At 48.3% G+C, this 20207-nt stretch overlaps 1 protein-coding gene across 1 annotated transcript in view; it reads left to right on the forward strand.

Annotated features, from left to right (window-relative positions):
* smtnb (smoothelin b) overlaps window positions 1-20207 on the forward strand; it is a gene marked incomplete at both ends in the record, with an annotated part of 49915 nt that overhangs the window by 28867 nt on the left and 841 nt on the right. The window contains 12 exons of the mRNA XM_080531477.1: window positions 205-259; window positions 1387-2028; window positions 3979-4052; window positions 14163-14351; window positions 14685-14760; window positions 15032-15064; window positions 16085-16264; window positions 16366-16428; window positions 16536-16611; window positions 16814-16990; window positions 17084-17201; window positions 17487-17638. Of these exons, the coding sequence (XP_080387603.1) occupies window positions 205-259; window positions 1387-2028; window positions 3979-4052; window positions 14163-14351; window positions 14685-14760; window positions 15032-15064; window positions 16085-16264; window positions 16366-16428; window positions 16536-16611; window positions 16814-16990; window positions 17084-17201; window positions 17487-17638 (1835 nt within the window). The remainder of the gene's footprint in view (window positions 1-204; window positions 260-1386; window positions 2029-3978; window positions 4053-14162; window positions 14352-14684; window positions 14761-15031; window positions 15065-16084; window positions 16265-16365; window positions 16429-16535; window positions 16612-16813; window positions 16991-17083; window positions 17202-17486; window positions 17639-20207) is intronic.

The following is a 20207-nucleotide window of genomic DNA, read 5'->3' on the forward strand; positions in this document are numbered from 1 at the left end:
ACAATCAGGAGGCTGGGGCCCACCCCCTGTCCCCCTCAGACAAAAACAGAACCTGGCAGTCTGGCTCTAACAAACACCGTTACAGAATGAAACCTCGACCCGGTCGTCTGCATGTGTTCACATGGATGTCACCATGGCTACTCTGCTGTCTCACCCCAACGTCCTCCCGTGAATCTCATGTGTCTCTGTCTCTGTCTCTCTCAGGTCCCTCTCAGCAGAGATTCTACACTCACTCCTCTCAGTAATGCAAAGGATGCAGGTAAGCAATTTTATTGTACAAACACACATACACACAAACATACATGTACAGTTCTCACACACACATACATATACACACACACACACACACACAATGGTGAAGGTTCGTAGTTGGACTTGACATGAGGGAGCTAAGTAGTCGATGAGAGTAGATGCCTGTCTCATGAATGAGACGTTACAGTAGATCTCTCCTAACGGTGTTGATAATATCACACCAGAGGAGAAAGAGCCCGGAGGCGCTAGTCCTCCTGAGTTATAGTTGTTCTGCTAATATCAAGACGTCCTGCCCTCCTATCATCTAATGGCTCCCATCCTGAGCCTGTGCAGCCCCGGGGCCAGCATGACCGTATAGGGCCCGTCTCCCAAGGGTAGGGGTGGGTAATGGTGCACCTCTGGAGGAGTAGAGGGAGGGAGAGAGAGTACTGTGCAGTGTACCGTCTGCCGTGGATGTGTGTGTGTGTGTGTGTGTGTGTGTGTGTGTGCTTCTCGGCACACTGTTCCATGTAAACATTATTTTGTTGCATAGCAACACATTTTTTGACACAATAAAGGAGACGTCCATGTATACCTTCACTACACTCTATTTTTGTCTTTGGCCCTAATTTTCAATCTCATCTATCTTTTCTCTGCATTGTTCCCTATGCGGTCACAAGAGCGGTGGCTTTCAGCCACTTTCCTCTACATGACCTTTGATTAGCTCGTAGTACTTAGCATCTCCTAGGACCTTAGAAACTCACAGGAAACTAAAATAGTACAAATCTTTCAGCTCATGACCGAAGAAGAGGAAAGAAAAAAGAGGAAGCATGAGGGAGGGAGATTCAAGAAAAGAGGGGGGCTGGGGCAAGAGAAGGGGAGATGAAATGAGGGAGGGAGGAAAGGGATTTCAAGAGAGCTTTTGGAGGAGGAGACCATGGATAGTGTTCTGAGTGTGCTACTTTGAGTTTTGTGGATCTAAGGCTTATTGCCTTCAAGAGGGCTGTGAGACGCTTCCACATCTCTTTGTGCGTCAGTTGCACCGGATGTATTGGTGATGAACTAACCGAGGTTATGTTATTTTAGTTACGTCTATGTACGTGTTCCTCTGTGTGTCAATAATTTCCACTCATGCACTCTGTCTCTGTTCTGCAGTGGCTGAGAAGAAAGAGGTTGTGCTGGCCCCGTTCAGCAGGGCCAACTCTGTGAGGGACAGGGTGCGTAAGTTCACAGAGCCCAGCCCCAGTGTCCCGGCTTTGAAGAGGGGCTCTCTGAGGAACGGGACGGGCCATAACGCCACCGGCCAGACCCCCCTAGCCCGAGCCAACCAGCTGTTTGGAGACAAGAGACCGGAGGCAGGAGGGCCAGCATCCATCACCACCCCTGCAGACCGGCCAGGGAAGCCCCACGTAGGCTGCACATCCTACTCTTCCTCCTCCTCCTCCTCCTCCTCGAAGAGCCTAGTCCAATCCCAGGGCTTAGCTCAACAAGGGGGTGTGTCCAACAAGCTTCTGCCCTCAGCAGGCCAATCCCTGAACGCTGTGGGCGGGACGAGGCGGCCGGGTGAAAAGCTGAAGCACGCCTGTGGCGACTCAAAGGAAGAGAGGACCCCAGGGAGAGCAGCTGTACAGCGGGACAGCCAGGGAGAGGCAGACCCCGACATGAAGACCTTCCTTACTTTCGAGGTCAGAGATGGGCGCACCAGCGCCACCTCGTCCTCCTCCTCCTCCTCCTCCAGAGCCAACATGACCCCCATGGTCCCACGCATCACCACCAACACTGTGGGACAGAGAGCAGGTAGGAGCATCAACAATCTACACTCCCAGCCTCGGTATGGGAACACAGGGCAATAGGTCAATACAGGGCAATAGGTAGGATTTGGGACATGAAGATCTGGCTGGTCTTGTTGTGGGTCAGCTCAGATCAGGCATGCATGTTGAGATCGGTCTTTGAGGGGGAAAAAAAGCTCCTGTGCATCTCGTGTGCGTTTAGTCTCCTGTGTCTTGATCAGCGCTCTGGTTACCAAAGGAGACTGAGAGTGCCTGGTCTTTCCCCCTTTAGTCTTACAGTAGATAAACAAACATTGCCAGTGGAACACGCAGTACTGTGGCGTGTTGAAGCCCTACAGCTCAGTCTACTGCAGTACTGTTTACTGTATACAATACGTGTGTGTGGAGGTAGTGCAGATATGCATCCTTTGGCCCAGTTCCGGCCCAGAATGCTAATCTCAGCCTTCAGATCACCCTGGAATCCCTGTTGCCGTGGGAGACCAGAGACGCCAGCGGGGTCTGTCGCAAGAGATGAACTCTGCGATTGTGGACAGGCAGGTCGGGGCGCGTGGATGTGTGGGTTGGAGGTCAGAAGTGGGCATGGCGAAAGCATTGTCACTGTGATGGCCACATGGTGGGTGTGGAGGGGGGGGTGAGGCCAATGGTATGGGAACAAGGACACGCAACAATGGGCAGTTGTACGACCTGATGGCACAATACTGTCTCTCTCTGGCATTCCTGTAGAGTGAGAATACCAACATCCACAACAGAGCAGTCTATGTGCCACTCACTTGTATGTACACTTACTGTACATATATATATATATATATATATACACACACACACACACACACACACACACGTGTACACATAAAGCACACACACTACTACCAATACCCCTTGTTAGATTTGAGCACCAAACCTTCCAGCCCATGCACTTAAAAATATGTACATCATGTGGTTCTAGAACTATTCCACCACATTGTAATGCCCCCAACTCTCATAACCACTGTCAATTGAAACACATCATTCATGCGTGTAGGCCCGTGTCTTTCAATATGTGTTTGTCTGTCTCTGTACAGTACGCGTTGGTGTCTTTGTGTGTGTTAGACGCAGCCTGGTCACAGCTGCTGCTGTGGAGATCTGTCCAAACACACAGTCTTGTGTTCCAGCTCTTTCCAGCAACCAGGACCTCCAACCCAAACAGTTTACTTAAGACCCTGCCTGAGGCATGTCTATTATAGTCAGCACCAATGAGCCTCTTACCCCAGCCCCACCCCCCACCCCCCTATTGACAGCTCCACTGGCCTTCTTCAAGAGGTCTGCACTGTTGCTTTTAAGCCCAATTTGCTTTAATGGCTTTGGGCTCCTTTTTTGGAAGCTTACTGACTGAAGATAGGCTTGAAAATGTACAGCAGTCTAGAGTGCACAGTACCCTACGCTGGTCTGCATCCCACAGGTATCTCAGTGTCCCAGCTGTGCTTAGACTGACAGAGCTCCTGTCTTAAAAGTTTGCGCGTGCGTGATGCAGACCTGTGTAGTGTGACACATTGTGTGTGTGTGTGTGTGTGTGTGTGTGTCCGAGTGCGTGCGCGTGCGCGTGCGTGCCTATGTGCATGTGTTTGCAGGTCAGCTATGAAACACGTGTATGCACTTGGAGGAGGATGAACATGACTGTTTATGTTAGCGGTGGCTTTGTCCATACTTGTGACTCACTCATTAGACATGAAACTCAATGTTTATGACACCATGGCAGTTTATGTAACTGAGTAATGGCCACCCCCCAGCACACTGTGGGGCCACAGGCACATCATGTAATGTCTAGTACAGTATACAGATATGTGTAGACGTATGGTATTTGTCTCTATTTAACAGCTGCTCATCTCTAAGCTGTCTCACTGGTGTGGTGTGACACTATTTGAAATGACAGCATTTTATAGAGCTTTTCATCTAATTTGTATGTGTCTCTCCTTGTCAGAGTTGACCCTGGGCCTGACAGCAACCCCCTTCAAGATCTCCTCTTCCAGCCTCACCTCAGGATCCTCCTTTAAGGTACTGTGGCATTCTAACAACTATGGGCTCTGACATTTTCATGCCTTCAGAGGTTACCACAAAACATAATTGTTAAATTTCAGTTAAATATACCCCTTTTGACTGTCATGAAGTAGTTTGAGAGGCTTAATGAGAAGGGGAGAGGCAGAGAACGAGAATGAGAGGGAACAGGGGGAGGACTTGGTGTTTATCAAACACAGAGTGGGTAGCTGGTCACATCTGTCCTTGTAGGGTATGAGAGACACACAGGGAGAGGGAGGGAGAGGGAGGGAGGTGCGCTCGGCGCTCTTCACATTCTCTCCGTCCTGTCCCTCCTGAGATGTATGTCGGAGATGCTTCCTAAATTACATCACTGTCTTCATCTACACCATTAAGAAGCCCTTCTACCTCCCTAAAGTCCTAGCCTCTGAACCGGGTGATGACAGACTCCTCATCGCAACTCTTCTAATGCTTCCTAAACTGGGCCTCTCGACCCTCACCCCTCAGGTTGTTGTGTGCTGAGGGGAGAGAGAGGCCAGGTTCAGTGTGATTTAAGGATGATTCCTCCAGTCAGGTGGTTTAAGTATAGTTGGTGAGGAAGGGGAAGAGAGCATCGACCACCCAACCCTACACAGTTAGAACATCCTTGGCGTGCCTCCCCTTCCCAGCATCCTCCATTAAGGAGATTCCCTGTGGTGGAGTACAAGTACTGTAAGAGAGAAAAGTGTCTAGTTGGCTCTATAATGGTCCTATATTCCAGTACCCATGCCAAGTGGGACAATAATCTGGTTAGGGGATCAGGGCACTGGTTGGTTAGGCGGGGGGGGGGGGGGGGGGGTTGTTTTTGGTGATGCACAGAGACTGTCTCCATCAGTTAGCCCTGCAGTGAGACACATACACCCGGACAGATAAAGACATAGATAGGAGACTCTCACACACAACAGAGAGAGCCGCTCAAGCAGGCTGAGACAGAGAGGAAAGAAGACATTTATTCTGTTCTACTGAAGATTAAGCCTATGCTTTACTGATCTAAAGCATTATCCAGACAAATAGGTACAGTATCTGCAGTGTTGCTGTGTTTTTGTACAACGTTTAATTTCAGTTCTCTTAAATGTGAGGGAGACCTTAAAGGTGCATTGTGAATGTCATGGATAGAGCCATTGGATTCTTTTAAGATTCCAAGGGATTTACACACAGCCTTTTACAAGGCTGCGCCATGAAACTTTTCTGATTTAATCTTCTCTTGTGGTGATTTTAAATGTGTGTAAGACTTGTCTTTTTTTTTACTGCAGGCACTCTCACTGTTTGGGAAAGCAAGTCACCAGCATGGTGTGGATTATACATTGGCATCACTTTCCGTTACCGTTGGCTAGGATCTCAATTGTTATTATGCTGCTAATGCGGTTGTTATACATAGCTGTCAGAGGGTGAGTTGAGCCGTTGCACTTGACACCTGCAGCAAAGTGTAGTACGTTGTACCTTTGAATAGCAATGATGTGGGTGACTCAGCATGAAAAATTCATATCCTAGGCTAAGGTGATGACTCAGCAAATACCCCATTTACTGGGCAAACATGAAAACAGCCTGGCTAATGATACACAAAAACACTGGCAGACGCCATTTCTCTCTAGGTTAACATCAAGCAAGAGAGAGCTGGGCTTCCCTCCGCCATGGGTCCAGAGCTGACCACCAGTTCTTATGCTGTGGAGGTTCACGGGTATGTTAGAGAGTTGCCACAAGGAGCATATACAGTATCTCTCTCTCACTGATGGTTCTCCTCATTCACATTCAAAAGTCCTTTAGCTCTTGTACTGTAGTTGATATATAGACCTCTTTGGGATGAGTCTTGTAATCAGAGATGTATGATCGGGGAGTTGTTTTGTTCTTTGGGTTTTATTTCTCAATCTTGATTGATGTTTGGGAGAGAAGCTGCCCCTCTCTGATCTGTGTGGGTGGTCTCTGCCTCCTACCTGGTGGTCTGGTGACCTGTCCTACTCTCTACTCATTCTCACCCCTGTACCATTTCCCTAATAACAGCTCATGTTCAGATATACTTTTTTTGTGTGAAGATTACAACGACATAGCATAGCAATGGACATTATAATAATAATAATAATAATAATAACTTTATTTGTGTAGCGCTTTTCCTGCCAACTTTGCAGCTCAAAGTGCTAAAATAGCACATCAACTCCGGAGAGGGAGCAAGTGTGTGGGAGAGGGTCAGAGATAAAAGGGTGGAGGACAGGAAGGAAGTAGAAGTTAAAAGAGAGCTGGATGAACACTTTGAATGAGAAAGAAGGCAGGGGGAAAGGTGAAATGAAGATGGAGACCAAGAGAGAGTGAGGCAGATGGAGTGATGGAGGTTAAATGACTGCTTTTGGAATTGCTCCAGGGTAATGATAAGCAGAGAGTGAGAGAAAGTGCATGTGTGTAACAGGTGAGACAGACCACTGGGGTTAGTGATGCCCAAGTCTGCCCTGGCCTAAGAGCCCACAGCTGTGCCCACTCATCTCTGCCACTGTCTGCTGCCCCCATGCCCTCAGGCATAAATAATGCCATCTCCCTGTCTGAGAGGCCATTATGGACAGTCAGTGGCTCTCCCACAGGCATGGAGATTACAGCAGAGTCCTCAGTCACGCTGGTAATGTTTACTGATGGACTGGCAGCAGCAGCAGCAGAACTAAAATCATTTGTCAGCAGACCTTCAACACAACCACAAACGGGTTACCCAAGCAGTTCACCTGTATCCCTGAGTATGGCCCCTGTGCTAGGCTTCGTGGAGGAAAGAAGGGCCGTAGAGAGATTCAAAGCGAATACTATTGTGGGGATGAGCCTAATGTGTGGGGTGTTTTGTGAACTCGGTCCGAAACATCATGTTTTCGTCCTGGTGTTCTGTTGCGAGCTATTTTTAAACCTGTTCCCTGACATCATGGTCTCCCGTTGTGCTCTTTGGAGGCATTCAGATTAAAGTCTCTACGTTGCTTTATTGGTAAGGCCTGGATAAAGCTGCTGCTATTTTTAGACACACTCTTGTAAATAACTGCGGGGTCACCAACAGCCAAAGACATCGTCACTTGTGTGAGACACAATGTATTTAGCAATTAAGGTCTACTTGATTCACACATTCACATGCGTTCCGTCAGATACACACCTGGTATTAGACATACAGGACATCCTCACTTCAACATTCACATGTACAGCCCCGACTGTGTCTGTGACTCACATGTACAGCTCTTTGTCTGTGACTTGCTCTTTCTTCCTCCTTTTTGTTCCCCCTCTCTCTCTTTTACTCACTTTTTCTCTCACACACACACACACACACACACAAGCACACACTCCCTGTTGTGGCACTGTACTGTATTTAGACCCCCTCCATGTCCATTTGACCCACTTCCCCTGGCCACAGCCACCTCTGCTCTCTTCTCTCTGGCCTCTTCCTGGAAGCTGCTCTGCTTTCCTCTTAATCCCAGGAAGTCACCGCTCTCCAGAGCCAGCAGCTCAGTGACAGCTACTAGTGTATTGTCAAGGGACAAAGTCACTTAAGAGGTGCTCAATGAGACCGCCATGTCACATGAACCCTGCTTTTTCCAAAGGCTGCATTTTGAGAACTTCAAAATTGGAGTTCAATATGGCTGAGACATCAGCATGGAGAGTAGATAGTCTCTTAATTGAATGTTTAGCTCATTGTGTGTGTGTGTGTGTTGGTGCGTGTGTGTGTGCGCGTGCGTGTAATATCCTGAAATTAGAATCACATAGCTTTTAGTACATGTACATAAACATACTGTATGCAGGACCCACACACTCCCATAAAGAAACACATCCTCACATCCGCACTCTCTGAGCATTCAGCCTGACACACAAAGCACTTGAGGCATGCACACGTACTGTAACTGTGAGCAGCAGCTGGTCAGATCACTGGGATATTCTGTTATATTCTATTAGCGAGACCGAAGCACACCCTGTCATTCCTCAACCAGCCACGGGTCAGGCACCAGGGCCGAGCTGTCCTTTTCCAAGAACCTTCCCCCATGGCCAGCCAGAACCAAGGCCCACTTCTCCATTCTCCACATTGGCCACCATCTCTCATTGCATGTAACCTACATGTCCTCTAGGTTAATCAAGGAAGGGGACACCAAGAGGCTGAACAAGCTTATTAGGAAAGCTAGTTCTGTCCTCGGTTTCACCCTGGACACAGTGGGGGAGGTGGCCAATAGGAGGAGGAGGACCAAACTCCTGGCCATCATGGACGATCTCTCCCAGCCACAAAATGACACTGTGGCAGGGCAGAGAAGCGCCTTTAGCAACAGACTATTACAACCACGCTGCACTAAGGAGCGCTATAGGAGATCTGTTCTGCCTGCAGCAATAAGACTGTACAACTCCTCCTCCGGCTGGCTCATTCGGGGTGATCAGAGTCAGGCTGGGGGATGTTAATTCTTCTTACTGTATAAAATGATTCTATTATTCTATTGTCACTTTATTTTGTTGTTTGTAATTTTGCCATTTAGCAGACGCTTTTATCCAAAGCGACTTACAATTACGAATTACAGGGACATTCCCCCTGGAGTAACTGAGGGCTAAGTGCCTTACTCAAGGGCACACTAGTAGTGGTGTGGCTTCAGGCGGGATTTGAACTCACAACCTTCCGATCCCAAGTCCAACTCACTATCCACTAGACCACCACTACCCTTTGTGAGCTGCCCAACACTTTAATTTCCACTCAGGGATAAATAAAGTATCTATCTATCTTAACCATCCTCCAAGTGATCTGTCCTATGATGCGTGTCAAGTCAAGAGTCAAGAGTCACTTTATTGTCCCATCACTGGGAAATTTGTATTGGGCTTACACCCCACAGCAGCCAACAAAGAGCAACAGACAATACAGAATGTTAACACACAAACAGAAGGCAGCCCTGATTAAGACAAGAGTGTCATGCAACCCAACCTGTGAGGCGACAGAGGCTGCAGTTGGTCAGATACATTTCTGGGCCAGTAAAACTCCACTGCTGAGCTTTACCAGTTCAGCCCAGGCCTGGGAGCCCTGTCCAAAGCTCCAGTCGCCTGCCAATCGAGGTGTGAAGGACAAGAGCTCTAAATAAAAGGATTTGAGAGCGGGAGGGGTTGGGGGGAGGGATCTGAATTGTTGCCACCAGTATTCCCCTCCTCTGGCCCCCACCAATCCCCCAGGCCTGCCTGGCTCAGTGGAATAATAGCTGGCCCAGTGATAAATAGACATGTCTATGGCACCTGAGAAAAAAAGGGGGTGGAGGCCTCTGCTGCCTTGGAAACGGGATTCTGTGCATGCTCATTGGCTGTCAGACACTGGGTCGCTAAAGAGGAGAGATTTGTGGGGGGTATAAAGAACACAAGTTGTTTTGAAGGGTCTCTATAAACAGGCAGACTGAGAGAAAGCCGACTGTCCTCCTCTCCTAACTCTTGGATTTGAAACTATTACAGTATTACAGTATTTGTTATCCAGTGCATTGCATCTCATCTCAAGCGGGATTGGACTTTCGGTGTGATTGGTTGCAGTCAGCCACCATGCCTGGTGTTAACCTCGACTTCCTACCAGCCATGGAGGCACCAGGGGCCCTAGACAGCCCAGACAGCCTGTGTGCTGAGTCTGGTCTAGAGGCTGTGATCGGAGACCTGCTGGCCCAGGAGGAGGTGGAGGAGGAAGAGGAGGAGGAGGAGGGGGAGAGTGAGGGTGAGGGGGGCGTATGCGGGCTGGAGCTGACCCTGCGCTGTGCAGTGGGGGAGATCCACACTGACCTGCAGGCCTTTGGGAAGCGGGTGGATGCTCGGCTGGAGGAGGCTGTGGGGCGTGTGGCTCCTCTGGCCACAGCTCTGGCCAGCCTGCAGGAGGAGAACCTGAGGCTGCGCATCCAGCAGGAGAGGCTGGCCAGGCAGGTGGAGGCCCTGTGCCAGGCCTTGGGGCTGCCTGATCCTCTACCCGTCACATCCTTCTGCCCTGAGCCCTCGCCCATCACCCCCCGCAACACTGATACCCCATCCTGCACACCCCTGGACCCTAAAACCCGTCCCAGGGCACCCCAGGACTCGGACTCCCCGTCCAATGACCAGGAACTCTCGCTAAACGTGCCTAATGACCCTGAACCCTGCGCGCCTAATGACCCTGACCCTGAACCCAAGACAGCCCCAGTCTCACACCGTCCCACCTTCGCCACACGTCGCTCCTCATCCACCTCCTCTTTGGTAGGATTAGGAGGTGTCTTACGCAGCAACAGCATGGTACGGCACTCTCTTACTGGCTGTATGATCCCCTTCCCACCGTAATCCTTCTCCTCATTTTAAGCCTCTTTCTTCTTAACCGACTCTCTATTCCTCCTCCATCTTTGACAACTTGATCTTTTCTTCTGATGTCTTAGATGTCATGTTTTACCTCTTACCTTTCTGTCTGTCCCTTCTAGCTACACTACTAATGAGAAATGGGACTTAAGTACTGTGTATGAAGATGGTTAACTGACCATGGAGGGAGTAGTATGATCAAAGTGGCTTAGTAATAGCCAAGATGAAAGGTTGTCATGATCAGACTATGGTTATATGGTCTCTTCTCAACCCGGTGTTGTCAATTCAGGGCTGATTTTCTTAAGCATCATTGTGGAGCAGTGAATTCGCCCTAAAGACCAACTCAACTGCTTTGTTTTAGTGCCCTGTAACCCCGTCCTCCCACACTTTCCATCCTCTAATTTGAAATCCTCTAAACTGGGTCTACGTTTCCATCTCTTTATGATATTCCCACAGCATCCTTTCTATTCCCACCCACCACAAAGCCTGACCTTCTCTATTTATTCTCACTATTTCATGTCAGCTGGTTGTTCTGGTTGTTCTGTGAGCAGGCACGGATGTGTGTGACTGCTGCTGGTGTTATCTCTGAGGTGTTCCAATCCTTTAATCCCATTGGGTTTTTGTTTGTGGAGGTGCCTTGGCATCACACACAGAGGGAGAGAGTGAAGAGAGAGAGTGTGTGTGTGTACGTGTGTGCGTGTGCGTTCGTGTTCTGTCAAGGGAAATATGATGAGGGGATACACTTCCTACTGAGCGAGGAAGCGACTTGTCATTTAATCCTCCGAGTAACTGCCTGACAGTGACACTGCCCAAACATTAGACTCCTTGGATCTCTGTGGCACTCTCCTCCTAAAATAGGTCCAAAACATTGTGTTGGACTGCATGTCGATCTTTCAGGAACTCCTCACCTCTCCACAACATCGAATCATAGTGTGGCTGGAGGTCCTGGCTCCTGTCCTGAAACATATTTCCCTGGGTTCAAGTCAATATTCTTGATCTCTGATTATGTCTCTAATGTGTGTGACCACACTATTAGGCCCGCTGTGGTTCAGACTTCTTTTAGGAAGAACCTAAATTAGTTGAGTACTGGAGGATAAGGAAAATCCTGATATGCTCCTTGGTCTGCTAGGGGCCATGCATGTTGCTGTAGACCAGGACAAGTGGGTCAGCTGTGTGTTGTGGCTGGGGTTAAGGGAACTGAGCCAAAGAGCTGCCAACTTGAGGCCCTTCTGATTTTGCACTCTGTTGCCCTCTAAACACCAATACCAGTCAGCACACGGGTCCAGAAACCAGTTGACCTCTCTGGTTAGGAATATAGTGCAAGAGATAGAATCAGTCATCTTTGTTTAAAACATTTAACATTTTAAATGGTATTATAAACCCACTTTCTCTCATACTTCCAATGCAAAAGATGCCATGCTACTGTATATGTGTGTGCCAGGATTTTCTATTCCATTATTCAGAGTGGTAGAATGTTTCCTGAGCTGGTCTGATCTTGAGTGGAGTTAGCGTGTGTTTGTTAATACGTCCATGAGTGAGTGTGAGTGTCGATGAAGGATACTGAAGTATTTATGTGGTGTTATCCTCAATTATTAATCTGGGCAGGGTCCTTATCCCAGTCTAATGCTATCAGGGCAGCTGGTCCTATCCATCAGCCTCTCCAATCTAAGGAAGGTGCTCTCTTTTAGTTCAGTCATTTTACACTCATGATGATTGGGATGCACAGACTCTGAGTCTGACCTTGCCTGACCTCTTTTCAGAATGTAATAGTTGATTGACGTAGTTCTGCCTTTACCAGCCATTACATAATGATGTAGGTCTATACAACCACTCTCTCTGTCATACTGATATACAACATTGTAGTCACTTCACAATAACAAGCCATTTAATCAAAGATAAAGTCCCCCCCCCCCCCAACGGACCACCATACACACTCACACCCTCTCTCACTCCAGGTCAAATCGGTTTGTTTTGGTGTTAGGCTGCCAAAAACATTCCACGGCGGTCAAGTGGCTCTCACTCCAACCTATCCCATGGGTCAGAACAGACCAGAACCAGACAGGTCACCGTTGATCATACAGCTCCCGATGTGTCCCTCAGGCTGAACTCTGAGAAGAGGGAGGAGGGGGGAGGGGAGGAGGGGAGGAGGGCAGTGGGGGAGGGGGGGCTAATGGGTATGGTTCCAGCTGTCTGGGCTAAATCTGGACCTGGACTCAGTTACAACAAAAACAATAAAGTCAGAGGCAAGCCCGCCTCGATAGTCTGCATGTGGCACTATATGAAAATCTATTTAAGATGGTGTTATCTATAGGTTTTATGGCCACTTAAAATAAACCGATGGCCAGCCAGTAATATCTTAATAGAATGTGTTTATGTCCATGGCTTATCTCCTCTATTCACCTGTCAGCAGTGGAAGCACACACAACTCTGTCTTTTACCTCTGCAGGGTTCCGCCTAAATTACACATCCGACCTTACCTCAGCAGCGCGTGTGCGTGGCGGAACTTTTCCTGGACTTTTTGCAACGTCGAACTCACTGGACACCTGTCCAGCACTTATAGCACTTGCGTGTCTACCACGGAGCTGCTACAGCCCTATCTTTGTATATTGAGTTTGCCTTTTGATAATGACCATCAATAATATAATGTTTCATTTCACTTCATTATGAATTGTTCTGGGTTCAGTCTCTGCTGTCATCCGTCCTTAATGAGCGATTAGAAAAGTCGTCCCAACGACATATCATTTCACGTGACACAATGTTGCCGTGGCAAGAGAATACCGAACACAGAGAGAGAGGGAGAAATCATTGGAAAAATACTGCCCTTCACCTGATGTTCTTTTAACTTATTAACATAATATAATTATACTATAGTCTACGTGAGGTTGCTGCTTTGAAACAGATAGCGGAAGTGTTGATTTAAAAAAAAAAAAAATATACATATTTACAGATGTAGACATTGAAACTGTAGTCTATGTTGCTGGTAGATCATTTTCACGTCGGCCTCACGCTGAAAAATAGGCAACAGTCCGACTCGATAGTGAGCGAGCAGTAGGCATCAGCGTGAGGAACGCATGAGAGTGGCTCTCACGCAGCCTGTGGAGATGCTCCAACCTGTTAACATGGGCGCCTAAATGAGACTCACACGCGCCGCTGAGGTAAGGTAAGGTTGACACAGCATGTGTAATTTAGCCCTTACACTGGCTGCTGGGGCTCCTTATTAGCTCCTGGACATCATACATGTCGATATTGTAGTAGTGTACACTCCTGTATGCTGTGGGAGGAAGGTCCTGGCTGCTGTCCTACACTTTACATTCATGTAGCCCCTCAGCCTCCTCACATAGTCAGAGGCAGTCAGTAACAAATGAGCCTCCGATGGTTCCAGGATGTTTTAATAAAATCTACCGGTGCTCATTCGTCCTAAATGTCAGCAAGTCTCAGTGTGTTTTGTATAAATGCAGCTGTAGGTGCTGTCTAATAGGAAGCCTCCTCTCTCTCTCTCTCTCTTTCCCCTGGCTAGGCACGTCACGGCCCCATCATGGTTTCTCACCAGCTGTAGAACGGTGTTGGAGTATGATCAATCTTCAAACGCTACTGGGCTTTTGATTGGTGTTATGTATCTGTGTGATGCCACTGACAGCTGTCCTCAGATCGTAATAATATGAAACCATAGTCAAGGTTATAATTGAAGAAAGGTTTCCTCGGTCATACAGCCTGAAGTAGTTACACATCCTGAATTGAACTGTGTAAGTGTTAAGTGTAAGTTCTGGGATTAATTAATGAACTCATAATATGCTCTCCCTCCCACTGTGTGTGCACGTGCAGATGGAGACGGAGCCTGTGGTGGCGTCGGAGCCTGTGTTTGCAGTGGAGCCCTCTGTCCAGTTGGCCAGTCAGGCCTCCGTTATATCCAATGGCTCATCTGCTGCTCGGGCCAAAGTCGAGGAACACTCTGGGAAACTGACCGAAGAGCAGCTGTCTGCGATTGAGGATGAGGAGGTCTTGGACAAAATGGTACTGTCTGCTCTGCTGTAGCACTCACACGTACTGTAGTAGTCATGAAACTGTCTTCAACAGAAGAGTTGCGTGGTGATTTGTGCACTGTTTTTGGAATGTACTGTATGTGTGGTCGGTGAGAAGCTAAATGGATTTATTTTTGGAAAGATCATACCCGTGTGTGTGTGTGTGTGTGTGTGTGTGTGTGTGTGTGTGTGTGTGTTTGTGCGCGTGTGTGTGTTTGTGCGTGTGTGCGTGTGTGTGTGTGGGGGGGGGGGCAGTGTTCCTATGGGGTTGTCTGAAGACTGATCCCTCTCATTCCTTCCATCTGTGTTGTGTTTTTTCCAACAGCTGGATGAGTCGAAGGACTTTGAGGAGAGAAAGATGATCCGAGCAGCCATGAGGGAACTGCGTAAGAGGAAAAGAGGTGAGAGTAGGGCCAAAGCCAGCCAGCCCAACCTCCTGTCCTTCTCTCCCCCTCCCCATCAACGTCAGCTCGTCTCTCTTGTCTCTCTCACCTTCTCTACTTGTTTGTCCACTCTCTACTTGTTTGTACCTCTTGTTTTCCTCTTGTTATCTGTGCTGTTGTCTTTCCTCCCTTCAACAGATGGCTCAGTATGAAGCTGCCACTTCTTCCCCCATTTTCCATTCTCTCATTTTCTGCTCTTAATTCCCACATTCTCTCCATGTGCTCTTAGAGGCCAGGCTGGGATGTACTCAGGAGGAAATAGGTAGGAATCGGTTTGTGTGTTCGTGTGGAGTTTATTAATATTATGGATATGCACCTGCACTTGTCTTTTGTCTACAATATTCTTTCATCGTCCACCACACTGTCAAACCATTGCTGTTATGAGCTCATACCTAATGAACTCTCTCACTGGTCTTGTTACTCTCAATTATACAAATTGAAGATCTACGCTTGCATGCATAAACACAGCTGTCATGGTAACCTGTATGGTGGACGATGAGGGATATGTCGTTAACACATCTGTGAACATGCATGAATGTAGCCCGCATTCACCATGCTCTCCACACGTGAGGCAAACGCACCACATGCCGTTCCACGTATGGCAGCTTTAGTGCATAGTGCTGACTGTTTGTTGAGACTCCAGACAGGATTCTGAGACCTGTGTCTATGCTAGAGTGTGTTCCATGGGCCACCTCAGTGGCCACGCTGTGCAGGCGTAGCCTGGACCAGTATTGCCGTAACCCCAGCAAATCTGGAGAGAGAGATCTGTTGGAAGAGTAAATGAAGAGCTGAGGGAGGGACTCAGTGATGATGAGAGCTGATATGTAGCACTGAGACTTAGAAAGGCGATTGGACAGGTAAGACCAGGAGACCCAAGAGGCATTGAGTAGCATTGCTGGTGTTAGGGTGTCAGAGTATTCAGTCGTCTTGGCCACGATTTCAGAGGTGGACGTTTTTTTTTTTGTCTGTTTTTGTACTCTTTGAACTTTTATGTTTGTGTATGTAACACGTGCACAGCCTGGTTTGGTTGTGTTTTGTCTTTCACCTGTGTGTGGCTGTTTGCTTTTGAAGGAATTTGAAGGTACCCAATGGAAAGATTTGAAGGAAAGAATCCTGAAATAGCTCCTCAAATATTAAAGCCATGTTTAGCCATGCTTTTGATCGGACGAGGTGCTTTCAGTTTGTTGAGTACCTCTTCTTCTCCTCCCTCTTTTTCCACTGACATCTCCTCTTCCACCTCCTCCTCCCTCCCTCCCTCCGTCCCTTCTCTCCTCCATCTCAGACCAGAGAGAGAAGGAGCGAGAGACTCGTCTGCAGGAGTTCCGGCAGCAGAGAGAGGAGCGCACTCAGAAGGGTCGTACAGGACCTGCTGCCGGAGAGATGGTGATGAGGAAGGTGGAGAAGTCAGCCGATGGCTCCACCCTCAGCCAAGTCACCAAGACGGACCGCTTTGCCAAGTCTGGTAGGCCGAACATAAACAAGCTCAGCCATAGACCATGCCAACACAACACACACACACAGTTGAAATGGTTCTAATGGTTTTGAATATGTATCTTTGTCTAGATGATGGCAGCAGGTCATCTCGCAGCACCATCATGGAGGCCAGTTATGTACAGAAAACAGACAGTGAGTCATTATCACACACATTATTCTTCCTCCTTTCAATCATCATTAGAGTCTAACCCATACATTTCATATGATCTCATCATCATCTGTCCCTGCTCTCTCTCTAGAGGGGACAGTCCAGAGCAAGTCCTACAGCTACTCCTCCTCTTCCTCCTCCTCCAGCTCCACCAAAAAAGTGGGCAGGTGAGTACTGAAACAAACCTCTTGGCAATCCATATAGAAAGTCGCATCATTTCTGTTATAACAAAACAAAACAAAACAAAAAAGGGAAATAATTGTAATTTTATACTGTTGTTTTTATTGTATCCCTAATAAAAAGGAAAGTCACAGACTGATCAGTTGAACTCTGACTCTCTCTCTCTCTCTCTCTCCCTCCCTCCATCAGTGTGTTTGACCGTGAGGATGACTCATCGTCTCGTAGTGGCAGTGGGTCCCTGGCAGCTATGGAGCGCAGGCAGGCGGAGAAGCGTAAGGAGCTGACGAGGGCACAGACTCTGCCGAAGACCTCTGCCGCACAGTCCCGCAAAGCCATGATAGAAAAACTGGAAAAGGAGAGCGGCGGGTAAGGATAGAGGGTTGGAGTAGAAGAAAGGAAGGAAGGAAAGGTAATAAACGTACTCAAGCATGGTCATACTAACAGAGACTCCCTCTATAGCCCAGGGAACCAAGGCGTTGCCAAGGTGCAGCGTGCCACCAGCTTCGGTGTGCCCAATGCCAACTCTATCAAACAGATGCTGCTGGACTGGTGCCGTGCCAAAACCCGATCATACGAGGTGAGCCAACCAGCCATGGCACTTGAGAGTTGATGGTCCACTCGCCATCAAGAGTGAGCTTTAATTCATCCTGACCTGTGCTCGGGCCTTGTCCAACTCTCCTACTGCAGTGCCAGAGTGCCGTCTCCTCTGCCAGCTCTGCCCTCTTTACACATGTGCACATGTTTATGAGATGAGTTAAGAAGAGTCTTTCTCATCATGCTTTGTGGGTTCATGTGATCTAATTTCTTAGGGGAGGGGACTCTTTTATCTTATCTCTTTGTTTTTCTTTCTTTCTCCCTGTAGAATGTGAGCATCCAGAACTTCTCTGGAAGTTGGTGTGATGGCATGGCGTTCTGTGCCCTAGTGCATAACTTCTTCCCTGAGGCCTTTGACTACTCCTCGCTGAGCGCTAGCAACCGCAGACACAACTTTGAGGTGGCCTTCAGCACTGCAGAGTGAGTAAATACACAAACACACACACACACACATATGGTACAGGTAAACTGTATGTGAACTGTATGTGCTAAACTAATGAAACTAACCCTGAGAGTTAACCCCGTCAACAGCAGAATGGGTTTGAGCCAGGTCCTGTCTCTTGTGCGTGTGCAGTAACAAGGAACCATCCTCAGAACATCCAGTATCCTCAAGATCACCCGTCGTCTGACCACCCTAACAGTCTGATCTTTCTAGCAGTCTAGAAACCACCTTGCCCCCCCCCCCCCCCACTGAACACAAAAACACAGTCAAACACCTTAAGAACCCAAAGACAAACAACTTGCCCTCACTTCTCCCTGCCCCAACCAACACACTCCTCCCCCAGTGTTTAAATGATTTTTATCCAGTGTCCCTCTCTCATTCCCTCTACTGAGGACCTCTGTAAGAACAACATCCAGCCAATCAGCTCTGAGTCTCTGAAACCCACAGCAGTGCTGTGCTACTGGGTTCCCCCAGCTTCTATCAGCCTCATTATCACCTCCCTACTCATCCATGTAGACCAGCCTGGAGGAAGAGGAGAACATGAACCAACAGGAGACACCATGATCAGCCTTTTACACACATGTCTGGGAGGTGAAAGGTCACAAGAATTGTGACTCCTTTTCGACCAAGAGATGGCTGGAGCTGGGGTGGGCCACCCTCATCACTGTGGCCCAGTACTGTGTGCTTTATGAGGGGGAATCTAGTGGCCCTCACCCCCTGCTCAGTCTCATCTCTTCTCTCCCTCTCAGGTATGTGAGATCAACTCATGGATCTGCAACTGATGCACCATTTACTTTCAACTCTAAACCTCCACTCTCTCCTGTCAGAGATGGCCATCTCAGTGGGGTGTCCCCTCCATCTCAACCCTGCTCTGAACCAGAGACCCCCCCCAGTCTCCTGAGAATGAGAGATCCCTGACCCCTAAATAACCACCAGGTTACGACTACTTGAAAAGCACTCAACTGCTGCCCCCCTCTACCTCCCCTCTCTCCCTTCGTCTGTCTTTTTCCCCCCCTCTTCTTCACACCACCTCCTCTGTCATCTCCTGTTTGGATGGGGTCATGTCTTTTCAGCCTGTGACCTGTCACCCACCCGTGTCTGCTCTGTTCACCTGTGATCCAATGATGATGCTGCTGATGACGACGATAATGACAATGTCAACACCAGATTGTCAAACACGTGTTCCTTTCAACTACCCCAACCCCCACCCCCACCCGCCACACTGTGTTGTTGCACTGTCACTACTTCCCTGGGCACTCCCCCCACCCACCACTCCACCCCTCTGCCCGTGTGCCTCATCTGGAAACTCTCTCAAACACACATACCCCCAACACACACACACGCCCTGTGCACCACCAGTGTATGTCTCTTGTAGGGTCACTCTGTGGTCCACGTCTTTATGTAGTTTGTGTAGATTCTTGTTGTTGTTTTTTTTCCGAGTCTCTTGTATTTGTACTAGACAAAACAAAGCCCAGTTCTGTTGTCGATGTCCCTACCGTTGTCTTTTGTCAGAAAAAATAACAACAAAACAAACAAAAAGGCAAAATGGACGTCGTCTGACGCTCCATTTGACATTTTGTTGTGTCTGTGTGTGCGCATATGTTGTTCATGAAGCATGTCAACTCATGGATATGTCTGTCAACACAGAATGTAATGTTATCGTTTCTTTTTGTGTCTTTTCTCTCTCTCTCCCTCTGTCTCCTCCCTCTGTCTCCACACCCTGAATCCTCTGGTTTGGCTGCTCACTGCTTTATCTCTTTTTCTCTCCTTCTCCCTCCTTTCTTTCTTTCTTTCTCACTGCATTTCTCTGTTCACTACATCTTTTCTCTACCTTTTCTTTATATCTGTTCTGCACTCGGTTCTTCTTTTGTCTCTGTTCCTCTCTTTCCTCCCTCGCCTTTCTTTCCCCCTCTCTCTCTCCCCCTCCCTCGCCCCCTCTCTCCCCCTGCTCCCTCTCCTGGGTGTGGGTGCAGGAAGCTTGCAGACTGTCCCCAGCTGTTGGACGTGGAGGACATGGTGCGGATGCGTGAGCCGGATTGGAAGTGTGTGTACACATACCTGCAGGAGTTCTACAGGGGCCTGGTGCAGAAGGGCCTGGTTAAAACCAAAAACTCCTCCTAGAGTCACGGCCCACCCAAATTACACTCATGGTGAGAGCGGGACCAGCCCACGGAGGAACCTCACGCTGGTGCTGGGAGAATTAATGGGGTGGGATTGGTGTGCGTGTGTGTGGGGAGTATGCGTGTTTGAGGAAATAGCAAGGATTATGGTTATTGGTTTTCCTAAATATTTAGTGAACTGTGTTTTCCTCTTTCCTCTATACTTAAAACCTCCTATCGACAACATCAAACCACTGCGGTTGATTAGTCACTGTGTGGTTTCATGGTCAGGAGTGATGTTGATGCCCTACAGTGGTTAGTTACTCCAGAAGTAACCCTGCCTTTTCACTGCTGAGATCAGAGGAGAGACATTTTAATTATGCATTAGTACAAGCAAGTTCATTAGCGTGAGCCAGCCCAAACATGGTGTGTGTGTGCGACCGCAGAG

The sequence above is a fragment of the Nansenia antarctica genome, assembly GCF_963989245.1.
Source record: "Nansenia antarctica genome assembly, chromosome: 5".
NCBI classification, from domain to species: Eukaryota; Metazoa; Chordata; class Actinopteri; order Argentiniformes; family Microstomatidae; genus Nansenia; species Nansenia antarctica.